The following is a 25,869-nucleotide window of genomic DNA, read 5'->3' as shown; positions in this document are numbered from 1 at the left end:
TAAAAAGTATATATTGAGATGAATCTATTAAGATCCCACCACATGTATATGATTTTTCATATAGATCGATGAGAAAATATAGTCAATGTTTGACACTAAAATTCGTAAATTCTATTTGAAAAAAAATATAAAAACAAAAGGAGTATTAAGGATAAATATTTATGGAAAAATAAGTATTAAATTATGATAATAAAGTAAATAAATCTTAATAAAATAAGAGAACATAATTCAAATACAATATAATAACCTGAAGGAAGAAAAAGAGAGATTTTTATGTCATTTTGGGAGAAAAGAAGAAAGTAATCTCTCTCCATCTTAATATACTTTCTCCGTTTCTTAATGAAGTTTCATAAGGAATGTTTATGGAAATTAAGAAAAATAGAATCTTTTAGATAGTGGAATGAAGTATTATTTCATTGAATAGTAAATTTGAAGGAGGAAAAGTGGGAACTATAAATATTAAAAAAATATTAAAAGAAAGTTAGTGGAAAAAAAATATGAGGACTACAACTAATTAAAAAATATTTTTATAAAGTTGGTGGAAGATATGTGGGGATCATAATTATTATTAAAATATTAAAATAAGGATGGACAAAGTTATTTTTGTCCAAAATTTGACCAGTCAATCGTTACATTTGACAGTTAACCGAAGGAAAACGTTAATTAATACTCTTTGAAAAAGAAAAATATTGTTAAGCATTTGTTGACAAAACATTTTTTATTAAATATGTTTTAAAAAAAAAAATTATTAGGTACTTTTTCACACTAATCTACTTCATATTTGTATAGGTGTGTTGTTGGCGAGTGTGATGACATTCATAGACCGAAACCCACCACGCAGCCCCATTTTTTTGTTATTGAGTCCCACCCCCGCAGCCTTCGCTTTCATCTACCGCCTCTCTCCCTCCCCTTTCCTGCTTCCTTCTCCTACTCCTACTCTCATTTTCCATTATCATCTGCACATTAAACCATTACCCATCTTTAATCCAATCTTATTTTCATATTTACTACCAACCCAAATGGCTTAATCCAACTATTAGATTCGGTTTATACAAAATCTAAGCCCCCCATGTCCCCTTCATTTCTTTTCTTTATTCCTATCTCTTTCTTTTTCACCTTTCAATCCTAATATCTTACCCATTAATTCTTCTTCTTCTTCCTCTTTTTCAGTTCCATATTCATAGATCCATCATTGAATCAAAATTCCCCAAAATAGAAAGATATTCTGATTCTGTACTTTCCCAATTTAGCTTATGGATTCTTATATGGAAACCCAGTTTCTTAATCATAATCATCAACCACAACAACACCAAAATTCTGGGTTATTAAGATTTCGTTCTGCACCCAGTTCTCTGTTCAATGAATTCACACAAAATTCCAGTGATTCTGGTAAATTTAATGGGAGAATTAGTGATGAATTTGGTGAATCATATGAAAAAAAACCTCAAAGATTGGATTCTTTAAGTGGGTTTTTAAGTTCAGCTCAAATGGTGGGTTGTGAACAGAGTAATACTCCTAATACCCAATTAAATTTACCTCCTCAATATCCAAAGCAAAATCATGTTAGTATATCTTCATCAATCGAAACTTCAAATTCTATGAGACAAGGAAATTGTGGTTTGAATCTTAATCGCCAAAATAGTTCCCCTGCTGGATTTTTCAATCAACTTAATACCCAAAATGGTAATTTTTCACAATTTTTTCTATTTCATTTTCTACTTTTTTTTGATAAAAATATGTATTTATAATCATTATAAGAAGGTTGACATGACGAGGGTATTAATCTGTCTGCTTTTCTATTAATTTAGACTCTGTCTTGGATGAGACTCACTGAGTTGATTGATAATGTTGATGAATGATGATAATCATTATAAGAAGAGGAATTTAAATTGATATTGTCTAGGTTAACTCGTGTTATTTGATTAAAAATATTATTAATATGAAACCGTATAATAACATATAATAAAAGTAGTTGATTTGAATCAACATACATGCTGCGGCCAGTATGCCACAATGGTATCTGTACTTATTTTATACTAGTTTTATGAATTCGTCCTTTTTCAGATAATTAGATTATTAAATATAAATGTAGATTAAATTGCTATATGAAGTATGATTTAGGATAATTGTAGAGTGATATGAATTTAGCATAATTGCAAAGTTAGGAAATCTTCAAGGTTACTCAAGTTAAAAGTAGGTTGAAAGATGTGAATTTTAAGGATACTATTTGTAGAAATATTGGCTAAAGTAAAAGTTGCTTGTTTTAGTTACTATTTTTCGGTAATGACATAAAGACCTCTCCTTTCTTATCATGTTATGTTAAAAATTTAGGCTAAATTCATTATATCTTTGGTTGAACTTTCTATGCTTATAAACTCTATTTGTCCTAAGACATTTGTACCATTTAATGTTGCTTTATGGAGTATTTATTTTGGGCATGACCAATTATTAGACTTTTTTTTTTCAATTTTCATCAAACACAATTAATTTATCTTTTTTTATATTATTTATGTATTCTACTATTTTCCCATTTAAAAAAAAGTATTTTTATCACTTTTTTTCCTTGATTTATACGAGATTAGTATTGGGACAAATTCAATAAGACAGAGAGTGTACATGTCAATTGTTTGCTTTTCATTTCAATCTATAATGCAATTGATCACTATTGGATTTATTTATTTATTTATTTATTTATTTATTTTTTATGTTTTGTGGTCTAATTTACATAATTATATCACGTGAACTCTGTTGGATATATGATCATTTGTTCTAGATGTTGTGATTGACTTGAATTGTTCAATGGTATATGACCTGGAAAATTGATATGGATAGAACCATTTTTTCTGTTTTTGTAAATTAAATTTTTTAACCATAAAAATAAATACTAGTAGTTTACAACCTAAGTTCTAAAGTAGGAGCCATCTAGTTGCTCGGACTTGTATATTTATGTCTCATAGAGATATGTGTCCAAGTGTTTGAATATTCCGTCCATTTTAAGTGACCAAGACTCCAAGAGTATCAAACTTCTTACATGGTTACTTAAGGTAAGGTGAATAGGATGTAACCGAGGGCCCCATACCTAGGGGCGGACCTAAGTGCCTTTCGGAGCCCATATGAAAGGGCACTGGTCCAAAAAGTATTTTACTTTTTGATATTTTTATGATCGTTTTGTATATATATTTTTATCATAGGTTTTTTCTGTAGTTATTAGCTCAGAACGGTGTAACATAATTTTCTAGCTAATCTGTCTTTTGAATTCGGAATTAACTAAAAATTGTTGAAAACTAGCCTAAAACCGATCATTATTTGCTTTTTTTCGATTCGCAATTCGCGGGGAGATTGACGTATCATGTGATACTGGCTTAGAACTTCTAATGAAGGCAATCGATTTTAATGTGAATTAGGTATTTAAATTTGTTTGAATTGGAGTACAAAATATTTTGCTCCTCTGACTCTTCCCTTCCCAATTTGTCATTGTCGTGAATCGTTGTTATAATGTTTATCGAATTTGTTAGATGCTCTTTGTTTCATAAAGACAATCGAGTTTCATCTAGTTGCTTAATTAGACTCCTTAAATTATAACTAATGTGCATATAAGCTCGCAAATTTAACCAACACATAAGACGAGTATGACCATAAACTCTGCACTGCTATACCCTTTGAAGGAAATGTTATTATGAGTTACTATATGGATAGCATAATGTGAAATTTTCTTATTTTTAACTTATAGGGTACACCATCATGAGGGGCCTCGGGAACTTCAGAGTAGGCAACGGTGTAAATGGTGAATCTAGTCCTCGTACGAGTAGGTTAAATAAGAGCCATTTGCCTAGAATTCCAGAGCTAGGGAACGAAAATATCAAAGATTCACGTCCAGATGGAGATGCCGGGTTTGACAGTAGTTCAGCTGGATACTCCTTTGTTTCTTGGAATGATTCGACATCTGATGCATCTCGTCTTTCCGAGGTTAATATCTTTGCCATGGAATGTTCCTATCTGGAGTAGATTTTTATAATAGTACTCTAACTGTAATTTACAACTGGTGAATTATTAGAATAGTGGGCTCTCAAATCGCCCTGCATTGTCGCACCATATGAGCTTGCCTAAGACATCGGCTGAGATGGCTGCTGTCGAGAAACTGCTACATTTTCAAGACGTGGTTCCTTGTAAGGTCAGAGCGAAAAGGGGTTGTGCAACACATCCTAGAAGTATTGCTGAGAGGGTAAGTTCAGTGAGTTTTGGTCGTAGTTTGTTAAAGTATATAACATTTCTTGGGGCCTCAATCATCAGCTTAAGCTTTTGGTTGAGTTGGTTCCTTGACATGGTATCAGAAGCTAGTGTGACAAATGGTCACGAGTTCGAGTCTCAACCACCCCTCATATAAAGTGGAATATTCAGCGTCAGGTATAAGAAGACGTGTGTTGCATCCACACTCCTAGACTAAAGGCTCTCGTGTGAGGGGGCGTGTCAGATTATATAACATATCCTGGGGTCTCAACCATCAGGTTAAGCTTTTGGTTGAGTTAGTTCCTTGACGTAATTTGACAGATAAACTGCTTTCTTCATAGTGACATGAACTCTTACGGTTCAATTTCAGATGAGAAGAAACAGGATCAGTGAACGGATGAGGAAATTACAAGAACTAGTTCCAAATATGGACAAGGTTGGATCATGTACAACTTGATGCTAACTCGAGAATCAACATGTTTTTACTTTTCGAAGTCTGATAAATTTCTCTTTTCTGATATAGCAAACCAACACAGCAGATATGCTGGACTTCGCTGTTGATTACATCAAAAACCTTCAAAATCAATACAAGGTAAAAAGAGTTTGTCCCCTTGATTAGTTGCTCGTATATAAATTTTTCGTCTATAATCTATAATCTCGATAACAAATTTGTAGTTTTTTGATTTTAGATTATAACTGATTTCAATAAGATTAGCTCATTTAATTATGTGCACTTGAGTTGCAGTTATTATGCTACTAAGAATCAATGGGAATTTTTACAGAGGCAATATTTTCTTATATCGGACCCTAAACCATGTCTAGATAAAAGGCGTAGAATTTGTTATGAATGGTTGAAGTCTCAAAATATGTTATAAGATCTATTGGTAATTGGAGAAGATATTATTTGCACAATTGTTTCCATAATGCTCAACGACTTGGAAACGATTCACTTTCGTTTCATTGCCCAAAATTTCATACGGTGTTCTTAATAAGGGTATTCATTAGAAATGTCACGAACGACTAGCAATCCGATCGACTACCTCTAGCAAACAAAGCTTTTTTCTTATGAAAGAACTATCAATATACTTCATTAAGTGTATCATATATCCAAAATTTACGACATTTGATGTCCCTTTTGCAGGTTTTGAGCGATATTCGAGCCAAGTGCAAATGTGTAAGGTAGATCGGAAACTTTCGAAAGCCTAGCATAGTGATCAGTTACCACGCGGGTATGTGATTAGATTGTAGATTAAGAGGCAGCCGCGGCAGGAGCAATATGGCAATCTTGTACACACATAATATATAGGAAATGTGGAGTGTACTTCAGGTTCTTTTTGTTCTTGTCCAAAGGATAAGGAGAATGTTTGAATGCCTTGTTAGCAGTGTAGATTTTTGTTAAATTATTGTTGCCCATGCTATGAAGGAAAAAGAGAGATCTCAGAAACTTATTAAGTACTCTGTATACAAACCAGAAAATTTCCCTACTTGGGATTCACAATGCATCTCAATAATAGAGCTTTTTGAGTACATTTTTTCTATTTATGATGTTTTTAAGCTACAATCAATCTCCTTACCTTTTGCAAATTTCTAGATGATGATGATTGAACCTAAAATCTAGGTCTTGCTTGGTCAATATGATATTTGTCGTCATTAAGATAAGACTCGATTCTCATAGAATCTAGAGTTTTAAAAAACCAAGAACACCATTGATAATGCAGCAACTAATCTATTAAGAAAACTTAAGTTATGATTGTAGCCTCATGGTAGTATTTTACTATGAGTGAGATTGTCTATATTTAAAGCTATATAATCTAGATGGATGTTTGGCAATCAACTTTACATTGGTTTCTTTTAATAACTTTGACTTCTTGTTGGTCAAACTATTAGAGTATATAAAATATTCTGAGACCTCAACCAAAAGTTTAAGTTGATGATTGAGGCCCCATGATATGTTATGTATTCTAACATGTTAAGGTATATAACATATATCTTAGAGCCTCAACTACGTCTCAGGATATACTATACTCTAACTGTTATAAGTTATCACTTTAAAGTTATAATTAGCCACTTTAAAATGTTAAATATACATTGAGTCAAACAATATCAAGATGGTCTCAATAACACGGTAGAGTTTGTATAATTTAGTCAACACAAAACCCTTCTCTTAAGGGTGCGAAATATAAAGATTCCAACCAATAGGCTGATGTGGTAAAGTGAGTGATAGATATCATAATATATAAATAAAGGTAAAAAAACATAAAATATCCCTTGATACGTCTCAAAATGAGGTTTTTTACCCCTTCACGACATGAGACTATTGATTTTTTCTAATACAATGCGGATGATGCAATGCGATCTTATTATTGAAGTATGCTTATGAACCTTTTTGTGGGTTACAGTTTGGATAGTACTCATAAAATCTGATTCCATTGCTACCGTTGGACTTATGTTTTAGTTTTCTCCTCGGTTTATTGATAATTTAATACCAATATTAGCTGATGAAAAAAATGTATATAATACTAAATAATAATTAAGGTATTGGGCTTAGCTTGAGCATATTCTTTTGATTGTTACAATGCAAGTTTACAACATTGACACAAATTTAGCTATGGCCTGTTTATAGAATGATGTGTGAAGGTATTGGTGGAGCCACATAATGAACAATGCAGGGATCATTTGATCCATCTACATTTTTGAAATTGAAAATTTTGTTTATTAAACTTAGGCAATTCTACTTAATTTGCATGTACTCAGTGCCGTTCTTAGCATTGTATGGGCTATAGACAAACTGAAAGAAACGGGCCCTCCCTATGAAGGGTCGATTTTGAACTAAACGAGTGTTTGCAAAAATAATAAAGACGAACCCTATATATTATAATTAGCATTAAAAATGTAAACGTGTCATATAATTCTTAAATGCTAAAAGAACTATTCACAAATTGCAAATTTTTAAGTGTCTACTTCCATTAACTAGCATTTTCTAATTTTAGGGCCCTTTCTAACTCTGGGCCCTAAGCAAATGCCTATCTTGCCTATGATCAGGAACGGCCCTGCATGTACCTTATTTATTTTTTAACAATTTACATTGGACCCTACTTAGCAAAAGTTCTAAATCTGGCCAAAATAAGAGAAACGAGGAGGATTTAATCTTTTTGTTTCTCCACATATACTATTTTCCGTATATTTTAATAGCTACACTTTTATCAAATAACTCTTACAATGTGTTTGGATAGAAAGAAATGGGGAGAAAAGAAGGGGAGGGATTTAGAAGTGTTAGTGCAAGTGCCAAAACTCTTAATAATGATAATGAATTTGAACATATAATTTAACATGCTTTGTCTTGTACTTAGGAGAAGAGTGATGAAGATGTGTCGAGTTTTGATGTGTTGAGGTTTGGAACGTTACATAAAGTGATGTGAAGTATATGAGGTGCATTGGGCAAGGTGGCTTTGAACAATGCATAATGAGACTTCAATAGGGTGAGGAGCCATGCCTTGAACGAGGCAAGGAATATGGGAATGAGGTTGCTCGTACAAGGCAAACACGAGAAAACAGAAGGCACCAAAAGAGAAGTGCTCGTTCGAGCACATTGGCTTGCAGCTCACAGTAGATTTCTGATCTTGCTGTTCGTTCGAGCAATAGGGCAGCTCGTTCAAGCTGCTGCCTAGGATACTCCAATGGTTAGTTTCACATATGTTTGGGGCATTAAAATGGTGCATTACTTCTTGTTTATTCTTAATGTTAATGTGTATTGATGGTGAATTAAGAGAGGGTTTTAGAATGATGTAAGAACTTCTATATAAAGCATACATTATTCATGGAAACATTACCACAAACAACACAAACAACGCATTTGTTTTAGTATTTGTGATCTTGAGAAGTTGTTCTCAAGATAGGGAGGGGTTATTTGTATTGTATTGTATTGTTGAATCATCATAAGTAGACCGTTGTTGAGTATCCAAGATACCTTATAAATTCATTGTGCCATTGTTATATTGTTTTTGTTGCATTTCTCATCCTGTTTTTCATTGAGATAACCTCATAAAGCTTTCATTTTAGGAAGGATGGAGAATCTCTCGTTTGGATAACAAAAAGGGATGGGAGGTATTTGAAGAGGGGGAGTTTGTAGGGAAAACATGGACAAATCTTATTAAGAATACAATCTCTGTTAAAGTGGAAAGATTTGGAAGGAAACAATCATTTTTCTTCCTTTTCCCTTCTAAACAAGCAATGTGCATTCTCGCTCCTTACCCCTTTCCTTCCTTTCCATTCCTTTTCTTCCTTTCCATTAAAAAGATACAGAGGATAGTATGTGCATATTGTATTGTGACTAGGGAGGTTGGATGATTAGCCTTATGCTCTAGAGGTATAAGTTGTACGTTGCTTTTGACCGATGATTAACTCTTTATTAACCCAAAAATAAACTTCAATCACTATACACTACTTTTAGGTTGTGTTTGAAAACAAGTAATTCATTTTAAATTATTGATGGTCAATTACAAAATCATAAATAGAGAATTTAAGTATGACTAAGTTTGATTAATTATTTTTAAATTCTTAACTTTGACTAATTTTAAAAGCAAGCTTAAAATTGACTCAAATCTAAATTATAATTTTTTGAAGCGTCAAACACTAAATTTCACTCAATTTCAGATTTTCAAATGAAATCATAGTTCCTAAACACAACATTGACGTATTAGCGTAGCTTATGTGCGGATATGTATGTGTCAACACTAGGCTTGTTGCTTGTACATCATCCAATATACTCTTGAAGGCATGAAACCACATGAGAATAAGAGAGTTGTCTAGGAATTAGGTATGTCAATGCTATATGAGAGTAAAAACATTCTAAGGAAATATAATTGCACAAAGGTAAGTGTACGCACTTCCTAAGAATAAGTACATCATAGCTTGGTTGTCTCGAGTTAGAACGAGCCAATAGCTAGCGTGCACCCTCGTCAATGGACTAGTGGGCGCGAGCCTAAGAACGTACGTTTGGTTGAAGCAATTGAGGCATGCTTCTTTAGTCACACAACCTAATATGAATACATGGGATTTGGACCTTGGATTTGCAATAATTTTGTGAGGAAACAAGGCAAGTTAACAAAAGAAAAAGGAATTGTTTAGGATCAAAAATTGAACCCATTTGAAGTGTGATTTTTGGATTAAGATATCCTAAAATAAATAGTTGGAAAATAATATATATTATAAAATTTCCAATAGAATTATGGTGTCTACCTCTTTATATTTATAATAAAAACTACATGAAACTTGGTAAAATAGTGAAAATTTTCAGCCATTGGATCATTTAGTCAATGGCTTGATAATACTCGTGCAGCTCGTGGGCATCTCTCGCAGATCACCAACCTTCATGATTTATTTGAGTCATATTTTTAAAATTTTTATAAATAATTTAATTCCTTAAATCTTCGAAGAATCTGCTAAAAAGATTTAATTTCGATTCAAAATCAATAGATAGAGAGATCTGAACAAGACTGATCTGAAAAACAGATACCAAAAAGATATGCAAATCACCCTTGTATTGGGCACGCACTATGATTTACCAAAACTAAATGAAGTTTTTGTATTGGGAGGGCAGCAATGATCCATTTACTTTTTTATAACATACTGTGAAAATGGTAACAAAAGTTAAAGTATTAAAATGACGAAAAATTACCTTCAATAATCTAACATTTTTTAAAAAAATTAATTTTTTTTAAATTTTTTTATTGTTTAGAATTTTTTTATGCAAATTTTAAATATTTTTCTCTAATTTTATATTAATTATCAGTTTATTTTTTTGGTAAATTATCTACTATAGCAGGTCATCTAACTATCCGAGTTTACTTTAGGAAAGTAACACCTAAAGTTGGTATTATTTATTAGTTAATCAATAGGTGAGATTATTGTAGGCAAATCATGAAATAACATTATTCTAGGTAATTTTGCCTTAAAGTAATTTAGCTAAAAAATTAATTAGATGGTTAACACTTGAAAAGGTGGTATGGTATTAGTTGATAATGAGAAATTGTGAAGAAAAAATTATTATTTTTAAAGATGAGAATTTCATTACCGTAAAAATGATATAACACATCTTGTCAAAATTAACATTAAAACTTGAAATGGGGGATTGAACGTACTTTAAGTGGAATGAAAAGTGCAAAATGTGGAAGTATGTTAGGCATCAAACTTAATATCTACATGTTTTTTATAAAATTATTATGTAAGTGGATTTTTTTCAAAAAAATTGGAGCTCAAAAACTTATTGTAAGACATACTAGAATTATACAAACTTAATGAATATCTTAAAAAAATACAAAACAATTTGAAAGATTAAGGGTAATAATTAACCGTATATTTAATTTTGGGTTTATTAAATATTCTTATCTTCTTATTATTTCTCTTCCACTTTTAATTTCTACCGGTGATATCATTTTGTTATTTTTCTTTCATTATCATATTATATTCTTATAGTTCATACTTTTGTCATCAATAGAGACCAAATTTATGGCTTAAAGAGGTAGATTGTTATTCAAAAATAACGGATAGCTAGGAAAAAAATAATTTATTGTTAACTTATATCTATACTCTTTATAATTAAAAATTCTATTTACAATACATGATTTACTATTCCAAATTTTATATCCTTTTTACCTCATGGACAAATATTAAAAGACAGAAATATATTTTAAAAATAGTCAAATTAATTAAAATCCTACACTTGTGTTTTTGAAAGTACTTTTAATTCATATATAAAAGAATATTATATAATATTTACATTAGAATTACAAATATATACATAAAATATCATTACGTACCCTCTTTGATATCGTTGTTTCATACTTCGTCAATAATCAATTAAATTTAATATAATATTCAGTATTCATAAGTGCAATCCTTAAATGCCGCAAAGATCTTCGTCAATAATCAATTAACTTTTGCCAAAATAAAATTATAACCAAAACTCTCATATTGGGTAAGGCGGCATTCGCCCAGTGCCCATTATCCATGGGGGTCCGATTTATATATGCCATGTTTTTTTTAAAAAAAATAAAAATACAAAGTCTCATACAATTTTTTTATTATATGGTGAGGTAAGAGAAGAGTATGATTAATTGAGAATTGAATTTAGAATCTTACTTGAATAATTGATTTGTTTTTTAAGACTCTAATTGAGACGAGATTCGATTTTTTATATGTACAAATCTACAATTTTAAAGTACTAACAATACATCATTATCATGCCCAATGCATCCCGTTTATAGAAACTATGATCAGGGTCTGAGAAAAAGAAAACGACAACTTATATCCGTAAAAGAGAGTGCGACAATAAATCCCACAGATTGAGAAAGATCCACCTACAAATCCTCATAAAAACCTTAAAAGTCAAAAACATATAAATAAATAATATACATATAAATAAATAAAAAATAAATAAGTAAAGAATAAAAAATACTACTAAAAAGTAATAACAATACATAGAATTTTAAATTGATTCATATTCGTGCTCCTAATTTAAATTTCAAGCTCCATATCCTTGCTTTTAGTATTCATCTTAATTAGAAATTCTAATTCTATTTCGATAAAAGATACAAATTTAAACAACAAATATAGCTTCCGAAATCGGGATGGATTTTTTTAGCTTAGATTATTATGATTAAAAAATTTTAATTTCTCCTTTACCTTTCCAAAAAAATTATTATACCATTAAATAATAAATAATAAATAACAAAAATTCTAAAAGTATATAATGTAAGAATTAAGTATATTATTATCCTCTTTATTACAAGGGGCATCTAAACATCTGTAGTATATTTTTGCACATCGTACAGCCAGGTGCTATAGAAAGATCTAGTCCAGTAGTCCTAATGCAGACAACACATTACTTGTACAACTGATCATGAAATTAAAAATTACAAAAAAAAGAAAAATAAAATAAAAATTAAAAATACAAAGTTGAAGAGTAGCTTGGCTCAACCTTTAAACCATGATTATATTTGTGGCCCATGATTTGCAATAAACAATCCCTTTTGTTTAGAAGAGGAAGTGTTGCACAAATCTGATCTAATTGTAACAAAAACGTAGTAAAGAAGCCTAACTTTTTACATTATTGCATATATCATCATTATTATCGTATCCAGTATATTCCGTTTATAGAAATTATATATGCTGAAATTTTAGAAAGAGATGGAAGACGGAAACCCAAAAGAAAAATACGGCCACAGAGCCCCTCAGCTCAAGAAAGACACCGAATAGAGAGTTTACTCCAATGAGAGAGAATGAGTGTAGTTGAACCCGCAAGTCTTGTGGGTGGTCTAAATAATTTCATATAGGCATGTAAAATAAAACCAAAATTATTAACTAAAATATAAGTCATAAATTAACTAAAATTTGTAGCACTAAATTGAGGAAAATGATGACAATGATGAAGAGATGGGATAATGGAATGAACTGAGAAAGCTGTAAATGTGGCTGTACTCATAATTTGGCCTTGTTGAAGCAATTGAGGAATGCCATTACCAACATTGCTTGTTTTGGGTTGATTTTTAAGGTAGATGGAAACAATAGAAATGAACCAAATAAAAAATAAGAACAAATAATAGGTAGGGTTGATGGGATTTTCCATTGCTGAAAAATCCCAATTTTGTGTATTGTTTTTGGTTTTGGCTCTTTTGTCATCTTGAAAGGTTTTTATATAGGGCATCACTAGTCCTTACTTGTGAGTTGTGAGGTACTAATTGATATGTTATTGATTTTTGACACATGGTGTTTTATTATTATTATTATTATTATTATTATTACTTTCTCCATTCCATTATAGTTGAAATTAATAGTGACATTTTTTCGCACAAAAATATCTCACAATTAGTTGTAAGTATTTCAGAATGAAGGTAATATTAATTATAGTAAGTAGTAAGTGGAAAAACAAGATAAAATAAGTAGATAAATGAAATGTATTAATAGAATGAGGATGCGTATAGTAAAAATTCTCTATAATTTCTAAAAGCGATTTATGAAAAAATTAATATAAAAATAATGAATTCATGGGACATGTGCGATTTGATATCTTGCCGATTTCAACCTTCATCTTTGAAATGAGTAGTGATTGAATTTGTGCATGAAATTTTAAAAATTATATATCAAATTAAGAGGGATTATAAAAATATAATGCAATTCTAGTTATAAAAAAGATATATAACTACTTGGACTTATATTTGTTTTTGTATTAGATGGTTTCACCGTAAAATGTGCCTCGTATATGGGTTAAATACACTAACTAATACAAGTTATTAACATATAAACTCTGTTATTAAGTCGTCTCACTGAAAAAAAACTCTAAAAATATTTTTTTTTTTGGGTGTGAAGGCACTAAAAAGTCTAACCCCAATTGAATATTTTTTTCTTTTCCATTAATTTAGTTAAAATGGATGGCAAGCATGGAACTCGTGGCTCCTAACTTCAATAATGAACATGACCTCACGTTCCCACCTTCAAGAATTTGGGAACCAATTACAACAGAAAGGGAAGGAAGATCCAATTATCATGTGCATTATTTTGGCAATAATTGCAATGAAAAGAAAAAGGCACTTTTAGTATTCTGCACAAAGCAAGGTTCGGATGAAGGGTTTTTCTTTTCCTGAAAGATGCGGATAAATCATACATGTTCTCCCAAGGAGGGAGTAAAGAGACAGTAAAGAAATCACCCAACTGATACCTGCGCCCAGTAAGAGTTGAACCATAAATCTTTTGCTCCACATGCAGATGCTCTATTCATTGAGCCACAAACACTTTTAGTCGGTAAGATTACAATATTAATACGACAAAATATAAAAAAATGAAGACAACCGGCCAATTTAACATTTTGAAGGTCATGTTCTATAATAAAATTTACAGTTCAAATAATATAATAAATTACAACTTCAATAAAAAAAATTCTAACTGCTCTAAAGAAACACCAAAACTTATTAATTTACTATAATTGTAAATTATATTTCAACACAATTTAAGATGATATCATTTTTGAACAAGTCAACAAATAAAGTTTTTAACTGGTCAACAACTAATTGCCATGTCCCCTAAGTAGCCAAATGTACAATCCTAATACGATTATAAAAGATCGAGGCAATCTAAAAAATTGCCCTGATCGAATATTTATTCGAAGTATAGTGATATGACCGATTAATGTACAATCCTTATACGATTATAAAAGGTCGAGGCAATCTAAAAAATTGCCCTGAGCGAATATTTATTCGAAGTATAGTGATATGACCGATTACACGGCTTGAGTCAAGCTTATGGGCTTCTAATTTCTTATTCATCAACACTAAAAAAGTAAAAAGGCCCCATATGAATAGCACAAAGAAAATATGGTTATTAAACAATTCTTATATGAAATTGTTTTGGCAAATTCATATAAAGAGCTCACATTTTAAAAATAAGTATTTTAATTATTATATCGTCTTTAATGTAAATTTATGTTTGTTATTTTATGATAAAGGTCAAATTAATAAATAAGTCAACATGAAGAAATATAACCGATAGAGTTATAAACTCAACTTGTATACAAACATCTACAACGTATAAAAAATTCTAAAAAACATATAGAGAAAAGTCTATTAATTTTTAAAGATTTCATGAACAAGACTTTTAAAAAGTTAGAAATTATTAAAACTCTTTTGACGCTTTAAATAATTACACTTATTGCTTTTTTTGTTGCCTCTAACAAAATATGGAGTAATATTCTCAAATCTGAACAATCAAATCTCATGAAATGTTGATTTTAATCTTTCCGTCATTTAGTAGTGTACAATTATCCTATTTAATGGTATACATGTAGCATTGTAATTCACAATTAATAGCCATAAATTTATTCTAATTATTTCAAATTACCCTCTAGTACTTCATTTTTTTTCAAAGAAATTTAAAAAAATTCTGACTTCAATTTTTAAATTGCGTTAAACTTAAGACTATAATTTTCATTTTCTTTCAATATATATTGATAAATAAAAATACAAGTCAAATAATTGAACTAAAAATATACTTCCTCCATATTTAAATGTCCCATTTAATTCATTGTTAGAGAGACCTAACAAGAGGTAGCTTAAGGTGTCCAAGAAATGTTGAAAAAAGTTTGAAAAGTCCAATTATAAATTAGACTATTTTTGCAAGTAATAAAGTGATTAAGTATAAAATAATACAAACAACAAAAATTTAAAATGGTTTACCAAATTATAGGCTACATTCACTATTATAGCTAGCACATTATTTTATATGTTAAAAAAATAGAAGAGCTTGAAAGCTCAATGCAATCATGAAAGAATTACATCACATGGAGCATTTGAGTGTGAGGAACTAATTAGTATTAGAGACTAGAGGTCAAGCTATTGGCTTGGCTCACAAATACAAGGGAATACTATGCTTAAAGTAGGGTTATGTAGTAATTGGACAACAATTCAACAAATGCATTTTGCTAGACTGAACTGCTCGTTCAAGCATATTGTTGTTCGTTCAAGTAGAATGGGGCTAAAACTTCTGTTCTAGCTTGTTATTCCACGTATGTTCTTTGTCCCTCTTCATCCAAAATTCCTTGTAAGAGTTGTTTCATGTCCTATACGTAATTTTTAATCCCATATCTTAATCAAAACATTTTTTTTACCAAAGTTTTCACATGCCCAAAGTTTGGTTAAACTTGTTACACCAACCTTTAAGGGTCAACATTCATCTAAATGCAAATATCATGTAACACCAATACACCATGACCAAAATTGAAACAATTTTCAGTCATACTCTTGATTGTCATTATTCATGTTGGCTTTAATGTTGGGAAATGTCTTTTATATGGTTTTTTTAATTGACTATTAATTTTGATTTATTGGTTGGTTAAAAAGCTAAAAACGACATTTGATAAATACCTTTTCAGCCTCACTTTTAATCCAAAATAAAATTTACTTTTGTTGGGTTTTATGTATTGACTTATGATTTGCTGACTCCCTTTTGTCTTAATAAACAATGAATACCTAATTTTACTAAATATCTACCTAGACAACTAATTTATTCAGCTAGCGGAAAAATAACAATATTAATCAACACTTTTAACTAGTCAAATATGACAACTAAAAAAGTCAAAGAACCATTTACCTAACACCTATATATGCACTTTATAGTACTTCAAATATAGGATGGTGAGGACCCTAATTGCTCATATATCATTCAGGAGTACATTTGCTATCAATAATAGATGTTATTCTCAATGGTTGTCTCCATTATCAATGATGAACACAGTTAGGAAAAAGATAAATTTTTCAAAAAAGAAAAGAAATCCAATTAAAACAAAAATAGGTAAAGGATGAAAGTACAGGTTCGCACCCATTTTTAGTGGTTTCAAATTGCGAGAATAAAATAAAAAAAATAAAAATTCTCGAGTTGAGAATAAAACCCGCCGGCTCTACTTTGAGTCGTGATTCTAATATTCCTATTCTCATTTTCTCAAGAGAATTTTAGAAAAAATAGAAAACATTTTACAATTCATCTTGTATAAAACTGTCTTATTATGAAACATGCTCATATAATTAATTTATTTTTATAATTAATTACTTTAAAATTATAAATGATGACTTTAATATACTAAATATATATGGTGCAATTCAATAGAAATAGTCTAATCATGAGACGGTTTAATTAAAGAATTTTGTAACACTTTATACTTCTCTCCCCCACTATCTTTACACTAAGGAATATAATTCCATTCCGTGGTCATTTCTCACTTTTTTCACCATAGGCCACCCTTGTGTTGTCAACAAGTAGCAATCATCAAGCATCTCAACACATGTTTGTGTTCAATTTCACTTTTTTGTACCAAACATCACCGTTTACCATGCTTCTTTTCATCCTAGCTAAATTGAGCAAGTTTTGAATCGTGTTTAATTGTGTAATATGTAACTCGGAAGAATGACAATCGAGTTAGTTCAATATACATGCAAACATAAATAGTTGATCCATCCCATACTAGTATTCTGAATTCACGATTTACTCTTGGTTATTTATACGAGTTGTAGGATTGGACTCCTCATTCATCATGGGGAAGTGGGGTGGAGGCCATGTTTAAAGTTAGAGCATGTAATAACGACCCTGACCCTTCTAGTTTTTTTACTGCACTTTATGTCTTTACGCAACAAAAACAACCAAACAGGTCGATAAAGTAAATGAACGTACAACAAACGAACAATACCTTATGTGCTCCCTTCTTTCTCGAATGTGGAGAATCGTTTGGCTTTAACGGAAGATAACCATGCATAGTAACTCGAAACGACCATAGAAGGCGGGGTCCCAAATGTACATGAAACATTCATATTCCTAGCCTGCAAAGGAAGTAAAGAAAGTAAGAAAAGAAAAGATGAAAAAATCTGGGACATCAAAGAACAGTTGATATCCTCTTAACATTCGTTTGTTTATTTAAAATTAAGACAGACACTTGTTTGTCAAGTAGAAACAAAGCATATTTCCCAGATATGATTGGCCTGAATAGCATAATTAGCCAAGTACCTACAGACTACAGTCATACCAAGCATGCTTAACCAATGTGAGGGACAGTTTCGTTTTTGTCATCGTAGACTAAGGGTATTCATTACTCTTTATGTCCCTTTAAATTTGCTACACTAAATCTAAAATGCTCACTTCGATTTGCATGATGCAGCAATTTCAAAGGGACGGAAGAGTACTATTCAAGTGAAACGGACTCACTCTGAGTAGACTAGCAAACGAGTTTTGGGGGGAGGGAGGGAGGGGATCAATCTTATGCAATCAAGGGGCACATCTGCACAAGCTATTACATCCTCTGTTCTATCATACTTGCAACTGAAAAGTAATATTTTCCCACACAACATGTCACAATCAATAATATAAAGAAAGAAGTGTTGTGATATTAATATATCAGGTAAAATAAAACCATTACCCATTGGCAATTGGCTTTCATCAAGGGTGGTGTCTTGTAATAATACGAGGTTATTTTTAATTGAACTTAATTGTAAACGCAAATGATTTAATGAGATATCTTACTATACTCGATTTGATCTGAAACCAAAAAACTATAAAATTCTGGTTCCATCAAGAATAGATAGAACTAAGAAAATAGAAACAAAAGTGAGCAAACATTAGCCAGCTTCTCTTCATCTAAACATCTCAGCGTTTGTGTGTCACCTAAATGACAATGTGTAGAGGAAGATTTTGAGTATAATATTAAAGAAGATACAAAATGGTCATCTGATTGTAATAAGAATTTATTCCCTGCACATATGTTGGTCCCATAAAAAAGGAAAATAAAAAAACATCACAATTATGAGTCCAGTATTCTACTGCAACTATATGCATTGTTCATCCTAGCTCAAGTTCCTCTTTGTTTAAACAATCGTATGAATGATAACAAGAGATTTGGGTCAAATGAGGCAAACATTAAGAAAAGAGGGATTAATGGTGAAAAAAACGATAACAAACACGTTGATGCGGTAACGAGATTGTTGTTGTTATCGTAATGCCCAGTGTCACATGATTCGCTAATCTCTCTGTGAATTGCGAATCAAAAACGCAAATTTTGGTTGGTTTTTAGGCTATTTTTGTTCCATTTTGAGCGAATCTCAAATCGAGACATGCGAATTAACTAGCAAATCAAATGACACTGCTAAGGCCAAAAGTCAGCCAAAAATATGAGATATCTCTTGAAACACCCAAAAATGTAGTTTTTTTGACACCTTTACAACTCGGAAATATTGATTTGATTTTTTTGAAACTCTTTACAATACAGTTGATGCAATGTAATGCGACCTTTTTTTGCGCTATGCATTGAAAGTATATTTATGAAGTGCATTATATTTCCACATGCCAAGTAACTAGTGAAGAAAGTCACTTTTAAAACTTTTTTTGGAAAAGAACAATTGATTCCGAATAAATACTGACAAATCAGAATCAAATTATTTCAAAATTCTGCAATTTCCAAGCAAATATTAAAGAGAAATGCTCCCTATATTTAGCTACTTGGATGCAAAATATGGCTTGTTAAATACTGATTAGGCAGTAATGTATCTTTTTATTTTATGTGGATTATAAGATAATGTGCTGATATGGAATCGACAGCTAAACGCGAATCTGCGTGTTTGTGACTAAATAGAGTTCAAATACTAGATAGTGCTTTTATCATCATTATCATCATGATTAGTCACAACTCATCTGTTTTTACTGCTACTAATAATTGATGGGTAGTCACTAGTCACTATTACAAAGTAGACTTCCTACCCAATAAACATTCTCAAGAAATTAATTTAGAAAAAGTATAGAGAATAACTTGAAATTACAGTAAGGACTCTAAACACCTATCCGATCATAGTGTAAAAACAAGGTCGCATTGCATCGCATGAGCTGCGTTGTACGAGTTTTTCAAAGAAAAAACCGAATTGTATTGTCACAGTTTTAAGAAAAGTGTTGTGGGACGTTTCAAGGAACATCTCATGCTTTTGGACAATATTTTAGAGTTTAGCATTACGATAGCCACATATCACTGTATTGTTATCGTGTATTGTTATCGTGGTCGCGACTATTACCACATTTTTGTACTATGATCCAATTCATTGCATTCTGTAGCACCTTAAGAAAGTATTTTTCATGTGTAGTGAACGAGGAAGAACTATTTATCATAAAAATGAACATTTTCGGTTTACTTCTACGTTTTTCTAGGAGGAGACAAACACACAGCACATGTATAGACATCAAGAAGAAAGAAATACAGAGAAATTAGCAAAGGCAGCAGACATGCTGAACCATCCAAGATGCAATTAGTATGTGTTATTTCCAAATAATGCATGCTAGTATATAAGATCATGCTTGCAGAAACATCACACAAATTTATATTTTATAAATGTATGCATTCATATACTTCTAAATCAGGAGAATTGGGTCTTATCTTAGTTGGAGCAAGTATCATCTTTTCCAACCAAGGTCATGGGATCAAATCTCACCTAGCCATTCCTCAGCCCACCCTATGATCCAAAACAATGTCAAATGATTCGCTAATATCCCCATGAATCACAAATTGAAAAAAGCAAATCATAGTCGGTTTTGAGGCGAATTAGCTAGCGAACATTGTTACACTAATCCAGAAAAAACAAGGAAAACAAGTAAAATGCAAACTTTTTGCAGGACCCTTAGTCTCCAATATTATCGGTGTGGGACAAGTTCTCCTAGGCAGTGGAGAAAGATTTGGGTCCACCCATGTATTTACAATATATGAGTTGAATAAGTACCATACTTACAGAAGGAGATATGATAGTATGTATTCCATATTCCATGCTTTTCCCGCAAACAATGTCCCATGTTGAGCATCTTGTTCATTTTTGCTTGTCAATGTCAAATACTAAAGTTTAATTATGCTCCAGTCAACAGAATCTTCCCCTGTCATTTCAATATTGTAAACAGTTAATATTTTTATGCTTAAGTTCATCCCTGAAAGCATTGAGTTCAAAGTAATGGAGAACTGAATAATAGTTTTAAGAAGAAACTACACAAGGCTAGGAGTTACAATGTTCAATGTTCATCATATATTGTACAAGATGGGGAAGACTTTGAAAATTTCAGGATAATACAGTTAGTGGATTCTCCTGTCCAAGTCAGAGGATTCCTATATACCATTGAGGAATAAGGTTCTAAATTTGCCAGATTAAAGAATATAAACAAGGGAAGAAAAAACGAGCCGCTCCAAAACAAAAGAATATAACTTGCAGATATAATATAAAATTTCTGTGCATTTATTCTGGTACTTAGTGCAATATGTGAGATGTTCTTAAAAGTTCAGTTCAGAGGATTCAAACTGGAAGTTTTGTTCTCAGTTGAGAAAGTGGACCACAGGACAGGAAGGACAATATCTTTTTTGAGTTGCTACGAAAATTAGATTAGGTTGCGTTCGTTGTTGGCTGTGTACAAGATTCTATGTTCTCTCAACTTTTCATCACTTCTTCCTCTCTTCCCTATAAAAGCTTCCCATTGCTTGTTTTTCTTTTCCCTATAAGGATTGGTGAAAAAGAATAGAAGATAATCATATTTCTCAAGAATTTATACAAGATATTAAGCAGAAGAAGCACGAGCAAAGTTCAGAACAACCAAGACTCTGCCTTGTAATTTTGCAACAGAGGCAAACATCTATCTTCTCAGGTAAAAGTCACAACAAGATAAGAGATATTGATATTTTATAGTTTGACGTCCAATTAAGATTGAATGATGATATTCGAGACAGGACGTGAACCATCACCAAACCAAGCAACGATGTTTTCCTCTCCTAGAATGTCGGCTCCCCAAGAAAGGCAGCTCTTCCTGCAAGGTGGAAATGGCTCAAGAGATTCAAACCTTGTGCTCTCAACTGATGCAAAACCTAGATTGAAATGGACACATGATCTACATGAACGATTCGTAGAAGCAGTAAATCAGCTCGGGGGTGCAGATAGTATGTATAGTTTAACATCACATTGAATATTTAACAGGAATATGTAGTAGCATAATATGTGTCAGCTAATCCATTGTATTAATCATTTTTTGCAGAGGCTACCCCGAAAACAGTCATGAAGCTTATGGGAATTCCAGGACTGACTTTATACCACCTAAAAAGCCATCTTCAGGTGATTGCTCTCTCTAAAATCATATCGTACCAGCCACAATTCAGGTTTCACCACCTGATTTTCAAGTTAAACTTATATCAAAAGAAAGAACAAACATGATTATAAACTTTTCAAATTTTCTGGGGAACCATGAACATGATGTCTGATTTCTAATATCGCTTTCTCTTCTTCTTAGAAGTACAGACTAAGCAAGAATGTACATGGACAAACCATTAGTGGGCCCAACAAAGCTGGTATGATAACTTAATCATCAATTTCCTTGATCATATTCTAGGAAGAAAGTTCACCTCATGACTGAAAATACTCATGTACAGTTGTCATGTCAGCTGAGAAAATGCCTGAGCCAAATCCTTCCCATACAAGTAGCATCAACATTACTCACCAACCAAACAAGTAAATATGATTTCTATTTTCTAATTAGATACTTTAAAGAACTACTATGCTTCACATTTTGCACTAACTTGCAAGTGCTGATTGTTTCAAAATTCAGGAACCTACATATAAATGAAGCATTGCAGATGCAAATCGAGGTTCAAAGAAGGCTACACGAGCAGCTAGAGGTACATGATCCTGTCTACTTCCAATTCAAACAGAATGGCCTTTCACCTAAAGCGGATACAACAACAGCAGCTCAGAATTTACAGAGACATCATCCTAAGAACAGTCGTGACAAAGATGTGGGGTATAAAAATGAAGAATGAACTTTGTTATATTTTGTCCCAATACATGCCCATTGCATCCTATGCATTTCTCATTGAAAAAAAAATCACAAAAAAATGTTATGTAATAAAAGAGGAAAGAAAACAGAAAACATTTCCACATTTAGCTCCTTCATTAGATCTTAATGCTTGCATATGAGAATATTCATTATTCGCAGATTCAATGAGCTAATTATAAAGAATTCGAGACACTAATCAAGACATACTTATCCATTATGAATTTATGTGGAATTAGGTACAGAGACGTTTACAACTGCGTATAGAGGCTCAGGGAAAATACCTTCAGTCGGTCCTGGAAAAAGCCGAGGAAACACTTGGTAAGCAGAATATTGGCGTAGTTGGTCTGGAAGCAGCGAAACTGCAGCTCTCAGAATTAGTTTCGACAGTATCCAACCAGTGCTTAAACTTGGCCCTTGCAGAGATGGCAGAAGAACAGCAGGGGATAACCCCTAAGCAGCAAATCCAACCCCACAAACTGATGGGCAATTGTTCGATTGATAGTTGCTTAACCTCCTGTGATGGAATTCAGCAATTAGAGCCTGATATGCAAAATAGTGAGATAGGGCTAAGACCTTATAATGATTCCGGGTTCTTGAAAGGAAATGATAATAATGAAAATCTAAAAGACCACGCTAACATGCTATTCCCTACAACAACACAGCAAGACACAGACAAAATGATGTTCCGAGTGGAAGGAGCCTGCAATGATTTGTCTATGAGTGTTGGGATTGGAGGAGATACACGGGATGAGCTTGAGAAAAACACATTTCAGCACAATAATCTGAACTACAAACTCAGTTCATTTAGTGGAGATCTTGACTTGAATGCACAAGATGAAACTGATGCCCCTACAAGCATCAGGCACTTGGACCTCAATGGCTTAAGCTGGACATAAGTTCTACCTTATCATCAAGAACGAGTGGTTCAGAATAACCAACCATTAATCACTTCAATGGGAGTATGGGGCTCTCGAGAACAAAACGATTGACAACGTAGCTGTCACAGAATTACATGAATTTATTACATACTTTTGTATGAACTTGCCCCACGATTCGATTTGTGGGGGTTTTCTTCATCATGTGTTTTGTACGAGAAATTAATATAAATGGCGATTCAATTGACAGAAACACAGTATAATATTAATAATCTAAACAAGAAAATTATCTCGAATTATTTCCTTTCAACTTGTACACCCGACCCCCTACCTCTCCTATGCAGAGCCACTTTAACAGCCTCAGACAATGTAGTATTGTTGCAGCAAGCCAGCAATCATTAAAATGGCTATCTGAAAAACAAAAGATCCCAAAAATTTTCATAGAAGCATTTCATCAAACGCGTGGTGTGCGACTTAACATATTGCACAAAATCAACAAAACAGAGCTATTCCCTTCATCATATAATCATTGCTCTTCATCATTCCGCAATGTTTTTAAAGTAACAGACATAAAAATGTAAAACTGAAAAACAATAAAATTGTAGGGTTTGGATTCACAACATAAGTTTCCAAAAATGAAAAGTGAAAACAATAAAAATTTAGGGTTTGCATTTACAACATAAGTTTCCAAAAATGTAAAAATGAAAGACAATAAAAATTGCGAATGAAAAAAACACGAGTTTCACACCAATTTCGAGATGATCTTGGTGGTTAATTTAGTAACGAACTCGACCTGCTCATATTAACGGTCATTTTTCATGTTCCCGCGCACTCCTTGTTTCTCTCTCAACAGCCCATATATTATAATTATTATGAAAATTTTATATTGTAGTATCGAACATTCATGAAATGCTTGTGGTATCACTTTTGTAAGATTTTTTCACATGGTAGTATCCAGTTTATGCCTTATTTGACTATCGTATAATTCACCATGTGGAAATACTTTCTAATTATTATTATTATTAGGGAAATTTGCAAAGAAACACCTTTTAAAACCCTTTTTTGTAAAGAAACACCTTTTATAATTTTTTTGTAAAAAAACACCTTTTAAGAGACTTTTTATTTAAAAAAACACCTTAAATCAGTTTCCGGTGACTTTTGTCAACTTTCCGGCATTGACTATGCCATTTGTCAACTTACCAACGTTGACTTTTGAGCTCAAATGGCATAGTCAACGCCGGAAAGTTGACAAAAGTCACCGGAAACTTATTTAAGGTGTTTTTTTTTAAAAAAAAGTCTCTTAAAAGGTGTTTTTTTACAAAAAAAATTTATAAAAGGTGTTTCTTTACAAAAAAAGGGGTTTTAAAAGGTGTTTCTTTGTAAATTTCCCTTATTATTATAATATATTAAATCTTCCAATCTATACATTATGATTTTTGACATTAGGTTATATAAGTAATTATATAATTATTTCATTTATGTTTTCAATTATTTTAGAAAAACAATTCAATTTTTAATTAAACATTTATTTTTTTCCTATTTGATGAGATTCTCATTTTTCATTATTGGCGGTTATAGTTATGTTCTCATAAAAAAAAATTTTATTTATATGATCAATAACTATTTTTGTGAGATCATTTTTAATGAGACCATCTTAAAAACAGAAAATTCATATTATCATAATTTGTATTAGTAAGATTGTATAATCTATGTATAAGACTCGTCTTACATTATTGAAACTGTTGTGCGACAACAGAAATCGGATCAATGAACAATAATGAAATAATAAAGAAATTCAATGCAAACAATAAGAAAATGACACAAGAGATTTAACGTGGTTCACTCAATGTAATAACTACGTCCACCGGCACCGAGAACAAATAATTTCACTATGATTGCAAAGAAGTTACAAGATGAATCATTCTCACAAATAATAATGACTCTCTTGTGATCTCTCTCTAATTGTGAAAATAAACCCTAGCACTAATAAGAGGAGTATATATTATAAAACCAACTTAAAAGAAAATTTGGGCTCCAAATATTCACAAATAACCAGCCACAAATAATGGTAACCATCAAAATGCCACGAAAAAACAAAACCGCAAAATTCGCATAGTGGTGTCGCGAGCCGCCCCATTACTCGCGGGCCGCGAATGGTCTGTGCGTCAAAAACAGTAGCTTTTTGCTTCTGAACTCTCGAGCCGCGACTTTCTTAATCCCGTATACGAGACACACTAACAACAGAATCAACCTCATACAACAATATGTACATCAGTATACATGTATGATCAATGATGTCCCATAAATTCGTTTATTGATACAACAAACTAATCTTATTTATTAGGGTCCAAACTTCACTTGATACAAACAAAAAAACATACTTCTTATAAAATGC

General features: G+C 31.8%; 2 protein-coding genes and 1 long non-coding RNA gene across 10 annotated transcripts; 2 read left to right on the top strand and 1 right to left on the bottom strand.

Moving 5' to 3' along the window:
* The first annotated feature begins 769 nt into the window (after nucleotides 1-769).
* LOC130825663 (transcription factor bHLH130-like) lies at nucleotides 770-5,765 on the top strand. Its single transcript, XM_057691000.1, has 6 exons — nucleotides 770-1,683; nucleotides 3,731-3,966; nucleotides 4,055-4,222; nucleotides 4,598-4,663; nucleotides 4,751-4,819; nucleotides 5,369-5,765. The coding sequence occupies exons 1-6, from the start codon at nucleotides 1,254-1,256 to the stop codon at nucleotides 5,408-5,410; spliced, it is 1,011 nt and encodes a 336-aa protein (XP_057546983.1). The 5' UTR covers nucleotides 770-1,253; the 3' UTR covers nucleotides 5,411-5,765.
* A 5,182-nt stretch (nucleotides 5,766-10,947) lies between these two features.
* Nucleotides 10,948-24,323, bottom strand: LOC130819499 (uncharacterized). 4 transcript variants are annotated; one of them, XR_009044557.1, is made up of 7 exons: nucleotides 24,223-24,316; nucleotides 23,806-23,885; nucleotides 22,881-23,113; nucleotides 20,526-20,664; nucleotides 17,456-17,585; nucleotides 13,943-13,994; nucleotides 10,948-11,585 (listed from the first exon to the last, which is right to left on the bottom strand). It is a non-coding gene; the product is annotated as an uncharacterized LOC130819499 (long non-coding RNA). The 4 variants fall into 4 exon arrangements; XR_009044551.1 differs by lacking the exon at nucleotides 10,948-11,585 and having other exon boundaries at nucleotides 11,966-13,994; nucleotides 24,268-24,323; XR_009044539.1 differs by lacking the exon at nucleotides 10,948-11,585 and having other exon boundaries at nucleotides 11,966-13,994.
* Nucleotides 20,786-24,200, top strand: LOC130819443 (myb-related protein 1-like). Of its 5 annotated transcripts, none has more exons than XM_057685325.1 (7): nucleotides 20,786-21,420; nucleotides 21,503-21,709; nucleotides 21,805-21,881; nucleotides 22,057-22,114; nucleotides 22,196-22,274; nucleotides 22,372-22,441; nucleotides 22,836-24,200. In XM_057685325.1, the coding sequence occupies exons 2-7, from the start codon at nucleotides 21,532-21,534 to the stop codon at nucleotides 23,493-23,495; spliced, it is 1,122 nt and encodes a 373-aa protein (XP_057541308.1). In that variant the 5' UTR covers nucleotides 20,786-21,420; nucleotides 21,503-21,531; the 3' UTR covers nucleotides 23,496-24,200. The 5 variants fall into 5 exon arrangements, with proteins under 5 accessions (XP_057541308.1, XP_057541306.1, XP_057541304.1 ...); XM_057685323.1 differs by having other exon boundaries at nucleotides 21,262-21,420; nucleotides 22,372-22,558; nucleotides 22,836-23,787; XM_057685321.1 differs by having other exon boundaries at nucleotides 21,262-21,709; nucleotides 22,208-22,274; nucleotides 22,372-22,558; nucleotides 22,836-23,790.
* Nucleotides 24,324-25,869: the final 1,546 nt, after the last annotated feature.

This window comes from Amaranthus tricolor, chromosome 1 (genome assembly GCF_026212465.1).
Source record: "Amaranthus tricolor cultivar Red isolate AtriRed21 chromosome 1, ASM2621246v1, whole genome shotgun sequence".
Taxonomy (NCBI): domain Eukaryota; kingdom Viridiplantae; phylum Streptophyta; class Magnoliopsida; order Caryophyllales; family Amaranthaceae; genus Amaranthus; species Amaranthus tricolor.
Note: the sequence above shows the minus strand (reverse complement) of the source record. Positions and strands in the feature narration are given on the sequence as shown.